Source organism: Marmota marmota, unplaced genomic scaffold (genome assembly GCF_001458135.2).
Source record: "Marmota marmota marmota unplaced genomic scaffold, marMar, whole genome shotgun sequence".
Classification (NCBI taxonomy): Eukaryota; Metazoa; Chordata; class Mammalia; order Rodentia; family Sciuridae; genus Marmota; species Marmota marmota.
In genome coordinates, this window is record NW_026000174.1 from 64163492 (window position 1) to 64183244 (window position 19753).

At 49.1% G+C, this 19753-nt stretch overlaps 2 protein-coding genes and 1 long non-coding RNA gene across 3 annotated transcripts; 2 read left to right on the forward strand and 1 right to left on the reverse strand.

The window, feature by feature from the left end:
• The first annotated feature begins 7466 nt into the window (after nt 1–7466).
• Nucleotides 7467–9370, forward strand: LOC125612136. Its single transcript, XR_007342461.1, has 3 exons — nt 7467–8086; nt 8189–8371; nt 9066–9370. It is a non-coding gene; the product is annotated as an uncharacterized LOC125612136 (long non-coding RNA).
• A 1192-nt stretch (nt 9371–10562) lies between these two features.
• Best1 (bestrophin 1) lies at nt 10563–17538 on the forward strand. The gene is given in 7 exon segments (XM_048788974.1): nt 10563–11176; nt 11560–11637; nt 11906–12058; nt 13396–13476; nt 13765–13916; nt 15540–16232; nt 16234–17538. Coding segments are annotated over 7 exon segments (1524 nt in total). The 5' UTR covers nt 10563–11026; the 3' UTR covers nt 16451–17538.
• A 91-nt stretch (nt 17539–17629) lies between these two features.
• Fth1 (ferritin heavy chain 1) lies at nt 17630–19699 on the reverse strand. The gene is made up of 4 exons (XM_048788237.1): nt 19571–19699; nt 18426–18647; nt 18047–18172; nt 17630–17957 (listed from the first exon to the last, which is right to left on the reverse strand). The coding sequence occupies exons 1-4, from the start codon at nt 19697–19699 to the stop codon at nt 17793–17795; spliced, it is 642 nt and encodes a 213-aa protein (XP_048644194.1). The 3' UTR covers nt 17630–17792.
• Between the last annotated feature and the right edge of the window lie 54 nt (nt 19700–19753).

Genomic DNA, 19753 nt, shown 5'->3' on the forward strand with positions numbered 1-19753 from the left:
TTTTAGTTTAGTTTTAGGTGGACACAATCTCTTTATTTTATTTTTATGTGGTGTTGAGGAGGGAACCTAGTGCCTCATGCATGCTAAGCCATCACTCTACCATTGAGCCATAATCCCAACCTGAGATCCACTCTTAAAATAAAAAATAAAAATATCTGGGGAATATAACTAAGTGGTAAAGTGACCCTAGGTTTCACACACACACACACACACACACACCGAGAGAGAGAGAGAGAGAGAGAGAGAGAGAGAGAGGTGGGGGGATAGAAAGAGAGGGAGAAATTAAAAAAAAAAAAACTAAATAAGTGAATAGATATTCCATGTTCATATGTTCATAGATTGGAAGACTTGATGTTATAAAGATGGTGCATTAGTCAGCTTTATTTTGCTATGACAAAATATCTGAGATAAGGGAGGAAAGATTTATTTCATTCATGGTCAGTTTGTTCCATTTTTTTCTGGGCCTGTGGTAAGGCAGAATATCATGACAGGGAACAAGTCGGGGGAGAGAGAGAAGGGCCAGGTCCTCATATGTCCTTCAAGGGCACACCTCAATGATCTATCTGCTTCCTCCAACTAGACTCCACCCACTAAAGTTTCCACAACCTCCCAAGAGTGCCATCAGCTGGGCAGGGAGCCTTACACATGAACTTTCGGGAGGCAATTTAGATCAAAACCATAACAGATGATAAAGCAAACCACAGAGTCACTGTAAAATATTTGTATTTTGTCTTTTTTGATGCTATTGTAATTGTTGTTGTTTTGTTCCCCATTTCACCCCAGGGTCTCATACATGTCACATAGGTGCTGCACAGCTAAGCCACATTCCCGGTCCCAATAGAATCGTTTTCTTAATTTCATTCTCAGATTGTTCATTGCTAGTGTATAGAAATATAACTGAGTTTTTTGTTGTTGTTGTTGTTTTTTGTAATACTGGGGATTAAACCCAGAGGTGGTTTAACACTAATCTACATACCCTGCCCTTTTCATTTTGATATAGGTTCTTGCTAGATTGCAGAGGCTGGCTTCTATCTTGCAATGCTCCTGCCTCAGCCACCTGAGTTGCTGGGATTACAGGTGTGCACTACTGAGTCTGGCTCTGCAGTGTGTGTGTGTGTGTGTGTGTGTGTGTGTGTGTAGAATTGTGGATATAACACAGACTCTCAAACATGCCAAGCAAGCTCTCTACCACTGAGCTACATGCCCAGTCGCTGATTTTTGTATTTTGTATGTGAAAGTTTTCCACTAAATTTATATAGATTTTTAAGGAACCGTGAATAGCTAAAGCAATCTTTTTTTTTTTTTTTTCCCTCCCAGTGCTAGGGATGGAACCTAGGGCCTTGCGCATGCTAGGTGAGTACTCTGCCACCGGGCTATACCCCAGGCTTTGAGAAAAAAAGAAACAAACAAATTTGGAGAATGCACACTTCTTGATTTCATGTTTTTTCCCTAGCTATGGGATCAAAATAGTGTACTGGCATAAGGACAGACATACAGATCAGTGTGATAGGATGACAGTCTGGAAGTAGAACCACACGTCTATTACCCCTTCATTTTCGACAACTGTGCTGAGACCATGCAGTGAGGAAAGAATATTGAACCAGCAGGTGCACGGATAACTAGACATCCACACACAGCAGACGGAAACTGGACCTTGACCTCACAGGATGCGCAGACATGAGCTCAAGATTGGTCAGATTTCTAAGTGCAAGACTTAAAGCTATAACATTCTCAGAGGAAAACACAGGGGTAATCCTTTGTGACCTTGGACTTGGCAAGGTCAAAAATGCATCAGAGAACTTCCTCAAAAGAGTAAATAGAACTTCCTCAAAAAAGTAAATAGAGCTGGCTAGAGGCAGGAGGATCGTCAGTTCCAGACCGCCTGGCATCTTGGTGAGATCCCACTTCAAAAAAAAAAAAAAAATGTAGTTTAGTGGTAGTTTATGCCTAGCATGTGCGAGGCCCTGGGTTAAATCCTCAGTACTGCAATAAATAAGTATGAATATAAATAAAAAGTGGAAATTTTGAAAGGAGCAAAAGTTTTAAATAGACATCTCTCCAGTGAAGGTATACAGTAAGTAAAGTAGTAAGTAAGTAAAGGAGAAGATACTCCCCATTATTTGTCATTTGGGAAATTCAACCCTAAACCACAGAGAAGCCACACATACTACTCCATGGGTTTAAGATAAGCAATAAACAAATGGAAAAGGTGAATTTTATAGAATAGAAATTTTACCTTGGTATTAAAAAAAAACAGAAGGAAATGTATCAAAATAATTACCACTGGTGTATTTCTTTCTTTCACTCGTTTTTTTTGTTTGTTTGTTTTATGCTCTGTAGTTTCCTAATCATTTATATAATAGCATGTACTTTTGAAGTGGAAACAATAAATAATTTCAATCTCTCTTGTCATGGTCTGAAGCCATATCTGGGATGTGCACCTGTAATAATTATTAAAATGCAGGTTCTGATCAAGGAGGGCTCAGGTGGGGGCCCAAGATTCTGCATTTGTATTTTTTTGTTTTGTTTTGTTGTTTTTTTCTTTACCATTTAACTCCATCCACGGTCCTTTTTATTTTGAGACAGGGCCTTGCTAAATTGCCCAGGCTGGCTTCAAATTGGCAATCCTCCTGCCTCAGTCTCCCTAGTGGCTGGGATTACAGGCATGGGACTCCACAACTGGCCATGACTTTGTATTTCTAACAAGTTTCCAAATAGTGTCGATGCTACTGGGCCCGAGACCTCAGTTTGAGAAGCCAGATTCTAGAAGATGGTAGCAGGAGGTCAGAGACTGATGAAGCAATTCACTGAATGGAGGGGCCAACAGAGAAGAGGCTGTTGCTTCTAGATCCCTCCCCCAGGAATTTATATCATGCAGGACATATTTACACTAAAGACTTTTTCATCGTAGAATGGAAAACACCCAAGGGGTGTAGCTCAGTGGTTGAGCACATGCGTAACATTTGTGAGGCCCTGGGTTAAAAAAATCATTCCTTTTTTTTAATGAGTAATTCATATTTAACCGAATGTCCTGAATTTGCATCTGCTAAGCTGGATAGCTCTAGGCTGGGGTGGACAGAGCCCTCCCAGCCAGCCAACCTGCGTGGGAGGTAGGTAAAGACAATTTCTTTTTCTTTTTGGAATGCTGGGGAATCATACATGCTAAGCAAGTGCTGTACCATAGAGCTATATCCCCAGACCTTATTTTAATTTTAAATTAAAAACTTTTTTTTTTTTTTTTTTGGTACTGGGGACGGAACCCAGGGTACTTTATCACTGAGCTCCATCCCCAGCCCTTTTCTTCTTCATTTTGAGACAAGATCTCAGTAAGTTGCCCAGGTTGTCCTGGAACTTGCCCCAGCCTCCCAAGTCACTGGAATTACAGGAGGGTACCACTGTGCCTGGCTGGTAAAGGTGATTTTTTTTTTTTTTAAGTTTTTGGTACCAGGGATTGAACCCAGGGGCGCTTAACCACTGATCCGCATCCCCAGTCCTTTTTTATATTTTATTTAGAGACGGGGTCTCACTGAGTTGCTTAGGGCCTCGCTGAATTTCTGAGGCCAGCTTTAAACTTGTCATCCTCCTGCCTCAGCCTCCTGAGCCACTGGGATTACAGGCGTGCACCTGTAAAGGCGATTTAAAGCTGCTGTCTTAGGGTCCTGTTGATGTGACATAGTGGCAGTGTGGCTTACTTTTTCTCTGACTTGCCCTTGTCCATCCTCCCCAAGTCTGTCCACACAGATGGACAGCCCTACCTATCCCCCAGGGCTATGTACCAACAATGAGATGACATCATTCCTAAAAGGCACTTTGTGGACTGCCTGTCCCCCAGTAAGTGCCCAGGAGGTGGACAGGCGATGGTTTCTTCTCTTCTTTCCCTCCCACGATGCCCCGGCAGCGCTAAACCCAGTGGAGCAGCCAGTGACCTTCGACAGCCTTTCTCCACCTCTGACTCCTCGGGACCCCAGGCAAGTCGTTCTCCCTCTCTTTCCTCCATTTCTTTGTCTGCAAGATGAGTAACTGGATGAGAAATCGCTGACATTTGCTCACAGCTGTCAAGCTCAGATGCCCATCTGAAATGAGGAACTGCGGCCACCGACCCGTGGTACGTGTGTGACGGCAGCCAGGCTGTCCATGCCCCGGGCAGTTCCTCCTCCTCACCTGCCCGTTAGCCCCAGTTCTAGTGGGTGGAATGGGGCAGGGTGGGTCTGTCCTCACCTGGCTGGCCTCACTCAGCAGGGCAGAGTCCATGGAGGTCTGGGCCACTTGGGGCCACTTGGGGCATTCTCCTCAAGGCTGAGGGTGACGGTGACGTCACGTCCCTCGCCTCTGCTGGAGCCGGCTCTGGCCTCTTCTGTGGTAATCCGCTGTCTCTGGCAGCCCGGGGCTTCCTGGAGGCAGACGCAGGTGAGTCCCATCCTTGCCCTGCGCCTCTGCTCCCGGGGGCTCTTGTGGAGTGGCCAGAGGCCACGTGTCCACCTGTTTGCATATCCATCTCTCCAGCCTTCAGGGATCAGGGCTGCCTGACTTCAGGGTACAGGTGCTTTTTGGCCTTCTGGGCCTTGGTTACTTCCGGGTGGGCAGCACCCCTTCCCTGTCCAGCTGTGCCAAGCCCCCTCCGTTTCTCTCTTGGCTTCTGCCCTGTTTGTTGATTGGCTCAAGAGAGGGGTGTGGGCAGAGGCTGGAGGCAGTGTCAGGCCTGGTTGGCCCACCCCAGAGCCCCTTGCCCATTGTCCCCGGCCAAGCCAGGTCTCTTTCTACCTGTCCAGCTGAGGCAGGTCCTCTGTGAGGCTCCTGTTGCCAGGTCCACCCTGGATGAGAAGGCTATGGCGTCCTGCATCTGGAGCACCATCTGCCCAGCTCTGCTCTGCCTGGCCCCAGACATGGCTCTCTGTGAGGGGGCTCATGAGCATGGGCTCTGCTTTAGTTGGTTTCCTATGTGCACCCCCATTCCTCAGACCTCCTTTCAACCCTGACAGACCATTACCCTGGGCCTCCACTCTCAGAAACTCACCTCCACTGCTGAGGTCCTCGTGGGGAGCAGAAGCACAGAATCCAAAGTCAGAAGTCAGACTTCAGTACCAAGCCATTCACAGCTGTGTGACCATGACCAAGGCATGCCTTGAGTTTCAATGCCCTCTGTAAAATGTGGCTAAGATTGTGATACCGAACTGTTCCTCAATAATGCCCCCATGCCCTTTCATATTTCTCCGCTCGGTGAACTCCTACACAAGCTTCAAGACCCAACACAAATGCTCCCTTCTCCGTGAAAGTTTCCCTAACCCCTGTGTACTGGGCACAGATCGTAGGCCTTGCATTTCCATTCGAGCTCTTTAAGTGTTTTCCTGGTTTTCTTTTGACTATGAATTCTCAGAAACAGGAGACAGAATAGGCTCCATTTGGGCATCAGAGATGCTGTGTTGAATGACTACCTTGTGGAATTCTTGCAGGGCTCAATCCTGGGGTCCTTCATCTAGGCTTGGCTTGGGTCACCTGGTGACTGTGGTGCCTTTAAGCTGTGCCCAGCTGTACCCATTTTCATGGCTGAGACCCAGTGGGAGAGACCATGACTTGTGAGTGTTTCTGCCGACATTCTGGGGCAGGGAAAATGAAGCAGCACAGTCAGGAGGTTCTGGGGTTCAAGGGAAAGAGAGGAAGGACTTCAGTGTCTCCCAGCTCCCTCTCAGGGTTCTAAGGCTGCTGGTCAGGGTCAGGGAGATGACAGTCTTGGGGTTGGTAGCTGATGGACCAGGCTTCCCAGACAAGAGCCAGCTAGTCAAGGGCGCCCTCTAGGGGCAACCACAAGGGAGGCAGGAACCTGTCCACAAAGGAGGATTCTTCAGAGTTTAAAGGTGCCAGGCATTGCGACTGACACGTGTTTGACTTTAAGAATATATGTATTAATCATCTGGTGGGTGGAAAGCTCTCTCTGGGGTGTTAGCATGCATCCGTGAAGAAGGAATACAAGGTAGAGAAAGAACCCCTTACAGCAGCGGTTCTCAGCCCAGATTGTGCATTAGAACCACCCGGAAAACTGCAAAAATACCACCCCTGAGCTGACAGAGTTTGCATCTGTAGGGTGGGGCACAGGTACTAGTGATTGTAGCTGTTCCCCAGGAAATGCTAATGGGCACCAGGCAGGAGAACACTGGCTTGAAGTGTTCACTAAGGTTTGCCATTCATTATCCTCACCTGGTCACTGGGGCAGATGTTATTGTCCTATTTCGAAGAAGAGCAGACTGAGGCCCATGTCACCTCTCTGCCTTCCCTGTTTGGTCTTCCTTCCTTCCTTCTTTTCTTTTTTCTTTCTTTCTCTCTTTCTCCCTTTCTCTCTCTCTTTCTTTCTTTCTACTGGGGCTTAAACCCAGGGATTCTTAACCACTGAGCTACATCCCTAGCCCTTACTTTTTATTTTGAGACAGGGGCTAAGTTGCTGAGGCTGGCTTTGAACTCACCATCCTCCTGCCTCAGCCTCCTGAGCTGCTGGGATTACAGGCATGAGACACACGACAGCTCCCTTCCCTGTTTTAGTCAAGGACAGGCAGGGAGGTAAGGAGGCAGCAAAGGACTCCTACAAGGCTGTCCCTGATCTCCTAGAGATGCTCTCATGACAACAATGTGGCTTTGTTTGCTGTGATTAGAAAAGTTGCCAAGGTCATTGCAAAGCAGGTTTTTATTGTCCTCTTTTTTGTCCCTCTACCTCCCCCCCCCCACCTCTGATCAGGGACAGAGAATTGTCAAGGCAAAAGCAGTGTGTACAAAAATCTCCTGCAGGCTCAGCGTAGTTACTGCTTAGGGAGTAAAGTCTGAGAGGTGGGGCAACAGGGCAGGGGGAGAGGAAGGAAGGGAGAGTGGATTTATTTTAAGACTCAAGGTCATGTTGTAATCAGGGCTTCTGGAGGTGTGGTCCCAGGACCATTCACATCATGCTTCCCTCAGTACCTGAAAAAATGTAACATCCCAAGGGCACAGGGTTAGCCTCTGGAGAAAGATCCTGAGATTTGCATATTTACTGAACAGTGGGCAATTCTTGTCACCACTGAAGATCAAGAGCCACTGCTGCTTGGAATTCTGCTCTTCTCCCTTAGTAATCTAATCTGAGTATGTTGGGTAGATACCCATCATGCCCAGAGGCTCAGAGGAGCCTCGGAATGGATTAATGTATTAAAATGTATCAGATCAGCTGCTGAGAGTCTAACCAGCTGCCCCTGGGGGTCTGAGCACTCGCTCGCACTCGCTCCCACTTTGCACAGTCTGGCTAGAAGCCAGCCCCATAAACACCAGGACGGCTTTGTCATGTCCCCCCAGGCCTGGTCTCCACTCATGGGCTCCCAGCCCCCACCTCCTTCCCTAGCTGCAACTACGCACCTATTAACAGATCCTGCCAACCAATCACAGCCTGTGATGTCACCAGCAGCCAATCAGAACTCCTCACCAGTATAAGCAGAATCCTGTCACTCTTACTGAGGTGATGAAATTCCAGCGCAACACCACCCTTTCAGACAGGGACGCTGAGGCAAAAGAGGAGCAGAGACCTATCCAGGGTCACCACAAAGGTCACCGCAGAGCCAGGGCTAGAAGTCAGGACTTGTGACGGTAGCCCAGTGTTCTTTCCCCAGCCCTCAGGGTTGCCAAAGCTCCCCGGGTCCTGGATAGAGGGTCCCTCCCTGGGTAGAGCCTGGAAAAGGGAAGATGAAGCTCAGCACTGTCCCCATGGTCCCTGCAAGACCTCACGGGTCAGGCTGCAAGTGGAGCAGACCCCTCAACCTCTGGATTTTAGGGCCACGGTACAGGAACTGTTGCCCCAGATTCCGGCTCTTAGCTCGACCCCCGCAGGAAGGAATTAGAGGTACCTGGCCAGGCTGAGTGGGCTGCTGCTTCTGAGCAGATTACAAGGAGGAGCCGAGACAAGGACTCCTTTGTGGAGGCCATGGCTTAGGGAGTCAGGTGATCGCTCAGCACACATGTATGTGGGCAGTACCAGCCTCCCCGTGTGGTCAGGGGCACTGGCTATAGGGTCTCAGTCCCACCAGTCCAGTGGCCAGAGCTTTACAAGGGATCGTCTGACCAGACTGGAGCCCCACCTGTGAGTAGGGGGTGCCCCACGTGGACAGGGCTGGGGCTTTGAGGGAATACAGGGTGGATGATTGTACACAGAGTACAAGTGCAGGTGTGTGGGCTTCTGCAGGTCCTGAGGTGGGGAATGAGCTTGGTGTGCACCAGGCACAGAGACATGGTTTGTAGCTGCATCAGAACAAGTGGGGGAGGATGGAGATTCAATCACTGCTTCAAATAAAGTTTTATTGAGCACCTGCTATGAGAACAACACAGGAGCTTCCATTTGGAGGAAGAAAGAGGCAGCAAGCAGCAGGTATCTTGTATAATTTATATTTGAGTGGGGATAGATACTAGGTGGAAAAATCAAACAAGCTGGGAGCACATTGCTGGTGGCAGTGAGGCACTATTTCTAGTAGGATAGCCGGGGACATCCTTGCTGAGATGTCATGAAGTGGGAATGAGTCAGGCAGTTCCCTCAGGAAGAGCATCCCCCAGGCAACTGGCTCAGCAGGTGGAAAGGCCCTGGGGCAACCATTCAGTAAATTGGAACAACCTTGCCAATCAGGCTCTGTTCTGGGAATAGGGTCACTGGCAGTGGACTGGGCTGCCTGGGTCCCTTGCTTATTTCTCATTCCAGGTAGTTGAGGGAGCGTAGGGAACAAGATGAGCTCAGAACAATGCCCAGCTCAGTGTGTGGACATTGCTGTTGTTATTGTCACTGTGCAAAATTAAGGGCATATGCCCTTAATACACAGACCTGCCTGTTTTCTCTGCCAAGGTCAGGGGCAGCCTCTGGGCTCACTTTCTTGGGTTCCCACCTCCCAAAGGCAGTCAGAGCTGGAAGGCCCTTGAAAATGATCCCCTTCCCCTGCTCCCAGTGTCCAGGTGGGAGAGCTGAGGCCCCACGCAGGGAAGCATCCTGGCTAAGATCATGCATGAGTCCCAGACAGGAGCCAACTAAGGCCTCCCCACCCACCCCATCAGCACTCTCTCTGCCTGCCCACCAGGACCCACGCCCACCTGCTGCAGCCCAGTGCCTGGCCATGACCATCACCTACTCCAGCCAAGTGGCCAATGCCCGCCTGGGCTCCTTCTCCCGCCTCCTGCTGTGCTGGCGTGGCAGCATCTACAAGCTGCTCTACAGAGAGTTCTTCATCTTCCTGTTCTGCTACTACACCATCCGTTTCATTTACAGGTACAGGTGGCAGGGCTGGGGCCAGGGCCGGGCCAGGGCCTGGGAGGGTGGAGACAGGTTCGAAACTCTGCTGGGCCCTTCCAGTGTGCTAGGGAGCATACGTGCCAGTCAACTATGGATCTGAACTGAGGTCCTGGCCAGTACCTGGGGGCTGGAGCTGGGGCCTGGGAAGAGAAAAGAAATCAGATGGAGGGAGAGGGGTGTGGCTCAGTAGAGTGCTCACCTAGCATAGTGATGCCCAGGGTTCAATTCCCAGTGCCACACATCTCACACACACACACACACACACACACACTTACACAGTTCATATATATACATATTTCAATAAAAAATGCTCATCTAAACAATAAAATGTAGGACAGATACATATGCAGAATATATGATAGCACTTTAGTTGAGAAAACTTTAATGATTACAATGGATTGAAAAATATCAAATACCTAAAAGTCTTTTTTTTTTAATGGTACTAGAGATGGAACTCAGAGCCTTATATATAATAGGCCCCTAAATTTCTTAAGTTTATATTCATAACAAAGGTTGGTATTTATTTATTGGTACTAGGGATTGAATCAAGGGGCTTAACCACTGAGCTACATCCTCAGCCCTTTTTATTTTTTCATTTTATTTTTTTTAAGAGAGAGAGAGATTTTTTTTAATATTTATGTTTTAGTTTTCAGCGGACACAACATGTTTATTTGTACGTGGTGCTGAGGATCGAACCCAGGCCGCACGCATGCCAGGCGAGCTCGCTGCCGCTTGAGCCACATCCCCAGCCCCATTATTTTTTTTATTTTTTTATTTTTAGGTAGGGTCTAAGTTTCTTAGGGCCTCCCTAAGTTGTGAAGCTGACCTTGAACTTGAGATTCTCCTGCCTCAGCCCCCTGAGTCACTGAGATTACAGACCTGCGCCACTACACCTGGCCCATCCTACTTTTAAAAAAGACCACTCAGTTTCAACTTGCTTTTAAACAACTGTCCCTGACAACTGGCCCTTTACAAGGGTCCCTGATGCCTAACACTGACCCTCTGCAAGCCCTTCCTTCCCTTCAGCCGGGGGTTGGTGTGAGGATTCTCACAGGAGACCATCCGAGCGGGCCTCCGGGGCCTGCGGGGTTTGTCCAGAACAGGAGGATTCACGGGATAAGGTTGCAGTGGCAGGCCCTGCTGGAGAGGCTTCTCACTGTCCCCTCGGATTTGTCCCCCCTGCTTACAACAACAAAAGCGGTGAAGCTGACTACCCCAGTGCCCTCTAGAANGGCGGGGCCAGACCTGGAGTGGCAGGAGCTGAAGATGGGTGGAGCCAGAATTCCCTGAACTGGAGGATTGGGTCGGGGACCTGCGAGCAGAGCTAAACAGATCATATGCTTGAAAGTAGGGCGAGGCCAGAACATACCCTCGGATGACAGGGGTTTGAGGTAGGGTCACAGATCCTGAAAAAGCTAAGGGAAGGGCTGGGGACTTGGGGACTTGGGAACTCTGCCCTTCTGATCTGATCTCCAGTTTCCAGTCTGGAGGTCTGAACATCATTCTCTGGCCTCCCCCTTGCCCTTGCCCGTACCTGACCTGTCTCTGGTGAATAACAGGCCTCTCTCCCATGCTTAGTCCATAATAGCACATTGCAGGCATCCAGTGATTTTTTGTTCAAAGAAAGAGGATTCCAAAGGAAACTCGGCCTAAGGGGTGAAGAAGGGCTGAGCAGGGCCTGGCTGGTGCTGGCCACCTCTTCTGCAGTTCTCCCACCTGCTGCCTTCTTCACTCTACTCTGCAGGCTTTATGACCCACGCGGAATACAAGCAGTTTGAAAAATTGAGCTTGCCACACAATATGTTCTGGGTGCCCTGGGTGTGGTTTGCCAACCTGTCCACAAAGGCCTGGGTTACAGGTCGAATCCGGGACCCTGTCCTGCTCCAGAGCCTGCTGAATGTGAGCCCACTACACAGATGGGGCGGGTGCACAGTGGGGAGGGTTGTGGCCTAGGTAGAACAAGGTTTCCTACAGAGGGAAAACCGGAACCCCTGAGTCTTCCCAGAGCCTGGGATGGGGGTGCAGGATCTTTTCCAACAGGTTTCTACAGCCCGAGGGAGCCCTTCTCCAAAGATCCTTTCAATCCCCTAAGTGAGCCTGTGAGGTCCTGGTTCCTTTTTGCTAGAAGAAGAGACTGAGCCCAGAGAGGTTTAGTGAGCTGTCCATAACCACACAGCCAGGACTGGACCAAGAAACCAGATGCTGGTATCTGGGGGAAAAGTGGAGATGAACCTGGGGGTGTAGGCTGTGGTCAGAACCCCATCCTTTCCTCTGTTCCTCAGGAGATGAGCACCTTGCGTACTCAGTGTGGACAGCTGTATGGCTATGACTGGATCAGTATCCCGCTGGTGTACACACAGGTGAGGACTGGACTGGTGAGGCTGCTCTTTGGGAAACGGAGGCTAGGAGGACCCAGGAAGCTGACTGACTCAGAGGCTGAGCGAAAGGCTGCACCTTGAAAGTTTTCTCTAGTGCCAAGCTCATGGCATCCAGGTTTTGCCTGGCCCAGCCAGGTAGAGGCGTGTGGTCACACCTGTTAAAGAGGAGAGAACAGACCCAGGCTCGCCAGTGTGATCCCGGGGTCCCTCCTAGTCCTCTTGTGCCACCTCCTCCATTTTCTCCTCCCAGGTGGTGACCGTGGCAGTGTACAGCTTCTTCCTGGCTTGCCTGGTTGGCCGGCAGTTTCTGAACCCGGCCAAGGCCTACCCGGGCCACGAGATGGACCTTGTTGTGCCGGTCTTCACATTCTTGCAGTTCTTCTTCTACATGGGTTGGCTGAAGGTGAGCCTCTGGGCTGGGGGTATGGCCAGAGGGTCGTGGCCAGCAGCTACCTGGGATGAGGATGGAGAGCTGGGAGATGAGGGTTTCACAAGAGGAAGGTAGGCTGCTGGGCTGGCCACCCCCTTGGGGCCACGCATTCCCCATGTGTGTTTACACAGGACAAAGCAGAGATCCAAATCGAGGTCTGACTGACCCCAGGGCTTCCCTGAGGCCAAGCGTTTAGCAGGCGTGGGAGACACAGGGAAAGTTCCATCAGTGTAACCATCTGGCGCCCCAGAGGGTGTTCTCCAGGGTTTGTCCAGAACAGGAGGATTCACGGGATAAGGTTGCAGTGGCAGGCCCTGCTGGAGAGGCTTCTCACTGTCCCCTCGGATTTGTCCCCCCTGCTTACAACAACAAAAGCGGTGAAGCTGACTACCCCAGTGCCCTCTAGAAGGCACATTCAATCCCCTTTTCCTTACGCATCCCCACCCCAAGTCTCTTGTCCAGCTCCTTCTCCCCCAGAGCCAGGACCCCTAATGGGAGCTCAGAATGACTGATGTCTGTCTCTTGTCTTTCATTCTGTTTCCTACTCACTCTCTCTCCTCTCCTCTCTTCTTTTCTGTATTTGTTTTTTAGTAATGGTGGCAGGGATGTCCCTTTCTCCCCTTTTTATCCTTGTATCTCTCTCTCTCTCTCTCTCTCTCTCACACACACACACACACACACACACACACACACACGCTCCTATTCCCCCTGCATCTTTTGGTTTCTAAAGATCCAACCAGATCACACCATTTCATGCTTGAAATTGTCCAGGGTGCCCCGGTGCCTTGCCAGGCATCCCCTGGACCCTAAGGCTGCTCATCACCTCTTTGAGGAATTTGTCAGGGTATTTTAGAGATTAGTACCCAGGAAACTGGACACCTAGACTCCTCGCGAATTCAACACAGCCTCAACATATATCTCAGTTCCGTTAGCAAACCATGAATAAATACGTTTGAAGGTATGATGAGTAAATGAATGAGTAAGTAAGATTATGAAACTCCAGATGAGATATGTGAGATGAGACAGAGGTGGTGACTCAGTTGAGTGACACCGTTAGGGACAGATGAGGTATTCAGGGAGGAACTGGCTAAGGAGAATCAAAGAGGTTTAGGGTCTAGAGGGCAGGAGCATACGTGTCGGTGGCCCCATGTTGGGGGGCTATAGCCCTACGCTGTGGCAATTGGAAACAGTTGTCAGGCAGGAAAGGTGTCATGGGGTGTGGAAATGGTAGGATCCAAGGCTTGAGGGAGGGAAGCAAGAGCCTCAAGGATCTCTACCTGAAGGTCCCCAGAGTCTCACCCATCCCCAAGGTGGCAGAACAGCTCATCAACCCTTTTGGAGAGGATGATGATGATTTTGAGACCAACTGGATCATCGACAGGCACTTGCAGGTATGAAGGGAGCTCATACCATGGACCCAAGGAGGGGGACGCGGCAATTCTGCAGAGAGGCGTCACAGGGAATTATCCTCCCTTGCCACACCCCACTTTGCGGCCAGCCATTCACTTACAAGAGTCTCACCTCAACTTTTGAGGTTTGCAGGGCATCAACCTCTCCATTCACAGGTTGGGAAACTGAGGTCCAGAGAGGGAAGTAACTTCCCCAAGTCATCAGGCAAGTTCATGGTCATGTCTGGCTGACCTTTCCATTGGACTTCCTCCTCTGTTCCTGGTGGCCAGGTGTCCCTGTTGTCTGTGGATGAGATGCACCAAGATCTGCCCCCCCTAGAGCGGGACATGTACTGGAATGAGACAGAACCCCACCCACCCTACACAGCTGCTGCTTCCCAGTTCCGCAGACCCTCCTTTTGGGGCTCCACATTCAACATCAGGTGAGCAGTGCCAGGGAACTGGGTGGGAAGCATCTCAAGTGCAAGGGCCTAAGAACTTAGAACAGCTCTTGTGAGTACCCATTGTGTGCCTAACAGGGCTAGGCGGGACACTGCATTCTGTAGAGATATTAACTATTTTTTTTCTTCCCAATAATCCTGCTTTGTTAGTTTTCAGATAATCAAGTACAAGTTCAGAGGGGTTAAGTAAGTTGCCCAGTCCACAGTCACATAACTAGCCAAGGGCACGTCTATGCCAGTTGTCAGGTTCCACTCTGCACTTCACTCTCAACTGAGCTATGAAAGGCTCTTTAGGCGAGAAGGGCTCTGGGGAACCTCTGGTCTTAGGTTCTCTCCTTCCTTGTCTGGGCTGGAAGCTGACAGGAAAGGGATTTATTCAGGAGCAGCCGGTGATCAGTGATGCAGTGGGGATGTTAGAACTTGCTTCCTTGCTCTAACCAGATCTGTTTTTTTTTTTTTTTTTTTCAACAAATTAGGGTGTTTGGGTGGACAGTGGAGTGGGGTTCTCTGGGATAGGGGAGGGGCAGCAAGCATGTCCAGGCAGAAGGCAAGGCTATAACAGGTACTTCCTGAGTAGGTTCTCCTACGAGTAAAATCCTCAGGCCGCCCACAGCAACCAAAGCTTCCCCTGTACAGTCTCATTTCCCCAATGGTCTGAATCTCTCCTGGCTGCTGTGGGCTGGAGGGCCATTTCAGAAAGTCCTCTGCCCCTGGGTGACAGAGACAGCTTTGGAGAGTATTTGGCTCATGTTGGGATCCATATTAAGGCCATTTTCCGCAGTATCCAGCACTGTTCTCCTTTTGTTCGTTTAAGAACTAAATAGCCTATTAGGCTGTAGTTAGGATGGAGTCCATAATTAGTGTGAAGAAGGGTGAAAGCTGGTGACTTGTCTTGCTCAGGAAGATTTCTGGAGGATGAACTTGAGCCCTACATTTTCTGCATCCCTGCATTTAAAGGCCAGGGTGGGGGAAGGTATAAACAGAAAAATAACAAGGAATACTCACTTAGCGAAGGGAGCTCAAACCCCAAACCAAAACTCTGAGTACCTGCCTGGGAAAACAGGTCACCTTTGACTGCCTGAAGCTAAGCCTTGGGGCATGGGAGAAGTTGGTGGCAGGAAAGGCAAGCCCCAGTCTGGCCTAGGTAAGCGCTCTGTTGCAAAGGAAAGGTCTTGGCCCCCCAAGAAGCTGCTGGAAGCCAGACTTGTCTCTTGGTGGGTGATGTTCTGCAGTTGAGAACATCTCTCCCTGGCCTTGCCTGTAGTCCCTCCTAGGCCTCATCTGAAGCTCCCTACTGAGGACCAGTTGTTCTGATGGTGTAGAGGAAGAGGCTTTAATGGGAGGAGCCAGTGGTGAAGAGGAAGTCCCTAGATGCCAGGCTGGAGGAGGGGGCTGGATGGTAACAGTAGGCGAGAGGGAGCGGAAGAACTTCGAGGTGAGCGGGGCCTTGAGACTCACTGGGAGGTACAGGAGAGATTAGGACAGAGGCGAGAGCTGTGGTACCATGAGGAAGGCTGGGACAGAGAGAGGGACAAAGAGGGGTGAAGGAAAGGTCAGGCCTGGGTCCTTTGTCCCCCCTACTCAGCCCTCAGTGTCTTTTTCCAGTCTGCAGAAAGAAGAGATGGAGTTTCAGCCAAATCAGGAGGACGAGGAGGACACTCACCATGGTATCCTTGGTCATGATCATCAAGGTGTCATTAGTCACCTCCTAGGGCTGCAATCCCATGACCACCACCCTCCTAGGACAAACTCCAAGACCAAACTACTATGGTCCAAGAGGAAGCCCTACCTCCACGAGAGTCAACCCAGTAAAGACAAACAGAACCCTGGGGACCAGGAAGACATCAAGGCCTGGAAGCTCAAGGTGGTAGATGTCTTCAGGGATGCTCCACTCTACGAGAGGCCAGGCTACCACAGTGCCCCACAGACGCCCCTCAGTCGCACGCCCATGGTCTTTCCAGAACTGTCAGCACCCTCTGGGCTACATGGCATCACAGGCACTGATACAAATGAACAAAGCCCAAAGCCTGTGACTTCTGGGGCCAAGAACCATTTTGAATCGCTCCCAGATGATGGGGCCTTGAGGGAGCACCCAGAAGTACATCATGCAAGGAAGAAAACTGTTGAGTTTAACCTGAAGGACATACCAAAGATCCCTGAAGGTCATCTCAAAAGACATTCGCAACGCTTGACAAGCAATATACACACAATCCTCGAAGATCCTGTAGATCCCGCAGCTCCCCTTCACACCTTGGAAAACAGGTCTGTTCACCCAAACCAGGGTCATGGCATCCCTCTTCCCTACCCCAGCTTCCGTTGCTCTGAGCAGCTTCCCATGGTTTCATTACTGTCAGAATAGAAGTCCTGACTGGCTGGGAGTATGCACAGTGTTGTGGGCGGGTGCTTATACTCAGTTCATCCAGGAGCTTGACGTCACCAGAAGACTTCTTTGGGATTCACGGAAAGAATATGAAGTTACACTTACAAGGATGCTGGGGGGCGGGTTGGCAGATTAGGCCTAGATGGGCCAGGGGTGGCTGATAGAATACTGTGAGGCTGAACCTGGGCTCTCCACTATCACCAAGAACTTGACTTACTGCCCAGTTAGGAGGTGGCAAATGAGCACTTTCCCAGAGGCCTTCATGCTAGGACCCAATCACTGGAAGAAAGGGTGCTGCCTTATCCCAAGAACTGGCAGATGGTAGTTTATTGGGGGAATAGAGGAGACAGGATCCAAGGTCCATGAGTTGTATCTTCTTACTGCTTTGGGGACCTCACTGAACTATGTCCCAGTTTCATGCTTCCTTAAGCTTCAAGTTGTTACCAACCCACGATACTTCCCTTTATTCTAGATTTTAATATTTTTGCCCAATTAGAAACATCCTACTCCAGCCTCAATCACACGAAGAGGAAGTCTAGCTTCCCATTTCTATATTCTCAAGCAGTTTCTTTCATGGTTAGAACACCCAGCTTTTTTGAAAACCCCCCAAAAGGGGGGGGGGATAGGGCAACAATTTTGGCCTTGCTTCTAGGGGTATATAGGGGATTTTTATAAATCATCTGTGGCTTAAAATTTAGTCTTACGTACCTTCCATACTCATCAACTTTCTCAATTTTTCAATAGGGATGAACTATATTCCTAGCTTATCTCCCAAGGGGGATGCCTCACAGCCTGGTCCTCACCTGCCTGTAATCAGCGGGACACTGATCCAGTCATGCCCACACAGTTGTCCACATTGGAGTATGTTCCCATGACAGCCGGATTTAAATGGCTGGCTTAATGGACAAGTAACTAGTCCAAGACTACTACAGCCTTTAATACATTAAAAACTGTATAAACTAGGGGCTGGGGATGTGACTCAAGTGGTAGCGTGCTTGCCTGGCATGCATGCGGCCGGGTTCGATCCTCAGCACAAAGATGTTGTGACTGCCGAAAACTAAGAAATAAATATTAAAAAATTCTCTTAAAAGACTGTATAAACTAGAATGAACCACTGGAAACATGTAATTCAAAACCATGAGTCCTCAGCCCTATTTGAATTCAACACACCCACACCTTGTTATCTTTCCTCAACTAAGGAGTCTAATAAATACAAGAATTCTTAAGTATTTGTTTAGTGTGATTGACACTTAGGGAATCTGAAAGATTGCCAAGACAGATTTTTGGCCCATCCCACAATTTCAAACACAAGAGCTGGGTACCAAATTTCTTTATTTGAAGGAATGGTACAAATTAAAGAACATAAGTGGATGTTTTGGTACAACTTATAGAAAAGGTAAAGGTAACCCCAATATGCATGCACTGCCTTGGTGACCAGGGAAGTCACTTGCATGGCTATGAGAAAGTCAGGCTGAGGTTTAGCTCTCGTTATCACTGTCTCCCAGGGTGTGCTTGTCAAAGAGATACTCTGCCATGCCAGATTCTGGGGCTCCCATCTTGCGCAAGTTGGTTACATGGTCACCCAATTCTTTGATGGATTTCACCTGCTCATTCAGGTAATGAGTCTCAATGAAGTCACACAACTAGAAAAAGAATCAGAAATTACTGGTTAGTTTTCCCAGCCAATGGTCAGTGATTTCTTCCACTTATCCCCTGGGTTTCCAATACTCACGTGGGGGTCATTTTTGTCAGTGGCCAGTTTGTGCAGTTCCAGAAGTGACTGGTTCACACTTTTCTCCAAGTGCAAAGCACATTCCATTGCATTGAGCCCACTCTCCCAGTCATCACGGTCTGGTTTCTGAATAAGAGGAGGTTAGGTCAATTCATCTGTAGTCTCTACCAATCAGCCCCCAAACCAGCATATTCCTAACACCTAACCATCCTGCTTGGGTGCCTTAACAACTTCTGCTTTAACATCCTAACCCACTACTATTTTCCTACTTTAGTTGAAATGGCAGATCTAAAAAGGCACAAAAACCAAAGCCCATTATGTCATCATTTTTTAAGTTAAGGGCAACTGCTGTAGGACACCCCTAAGACCTTTTGTTCACCTTGATATCCTGAAGGAAGATTCGGCCACCTCGTTGGTTCTGCAGCTTCATCAATTTCTCAGCATGTTCCCTCTCCTCATGAGATTGGTGAAGAAAATATTTGGCAAAGTTCTTCAAAGCCACATCATCACGGTCAAAGTAGTAAGACTGAAAGTGGAATGTGAACACATATGTTAAGGATTCCCACAAGAAAGAAGCTGTACCAGTAGGTAGAAAAGGTTGCTGCTACCAAAGCCTCTCTTTCTCAAAGCACAGCTATAAGAGGCCGGTGCCTTAGGAGACTAGGGGCAGAAGTGTTCCTGGGTTAACTCAACAGTAATTAATTTGTATTCTAAAACAGAAAATTGAAACTTGATCCTTGAAAGTTTATTACTTCAAGGTTCCTTTAGAGTATCATAGGAACTTTCTTAAGCCAGAGCCAAATATGATTAAAGTTAGAGTGCTGGAGTATTGACTCTGTACTTTCAGCCCATTTTCCGTTCCTTCCTGATTACATGTTAAAACAAGCTCTAGAGCTTGCCAGTTGTGCAGTACATTGCTGACTTATAAAATTAAAGCATTGTGCCACATGACAACTGAGGACAATATTTACCTATAACTATTATTACCAGCAGAAATAAAAAATTTTATTTCCAGTCTTAAAACACTAACTCCTACCACTCAGCCTGAAGTAAGGTGCAAACCAATTCCACTGTGGGAACAACTTCCTTGCTCAGTAACTGTTGGTGGACTTTATCCAGGAACTACAGGTTCAATTAGTGGGCCACAACTCCACGACTCTCTGGCACAAGAAGGATAAAGAAGGAAGCACCCGGAGGCAAGTATTCCAAGGCTCAAGGTCGGGTGACACTTCCACGACTGCAGAAGGGGAGATTTTCAGCGATAATGCTTCAACACAAGTGGGTCTTCGAGATAAGTAGAACAGAGAGGTGGAGACCGCTGTTCAGAAAGGGGCCGGGGTAAACCCACAAGAGATAAGCAACTTTGTATCAACCCCAAGGCTGCTGCCATTGACACCCTTACTCAGCAGGAGGCTGGGAGCTGGGCACTCCAGCAAACTGAGGGCCTACGAGTCACGTGATCGGCGGTGGAGGTCGAAAAAGGAATGCAAAAACCCAGTTTCCTAACCGCTGGGCCGATCGTACCGGCTGCCAGTCTCTAAGAGGGGATTGCAGAGGAGGGCCTCGTCGCGGAGGGAGCCCTCCCAGGGACTGCTGGAAAGGGCCAGACTTTCTGCGCCAGCCAAGTCCTGGGAGACCTCGCGCAGCCTCCATTTTCCAGAAGGGCGCACGGAGGCGGGGAAGCCTGCTGCTGGCCACACCCCCGCC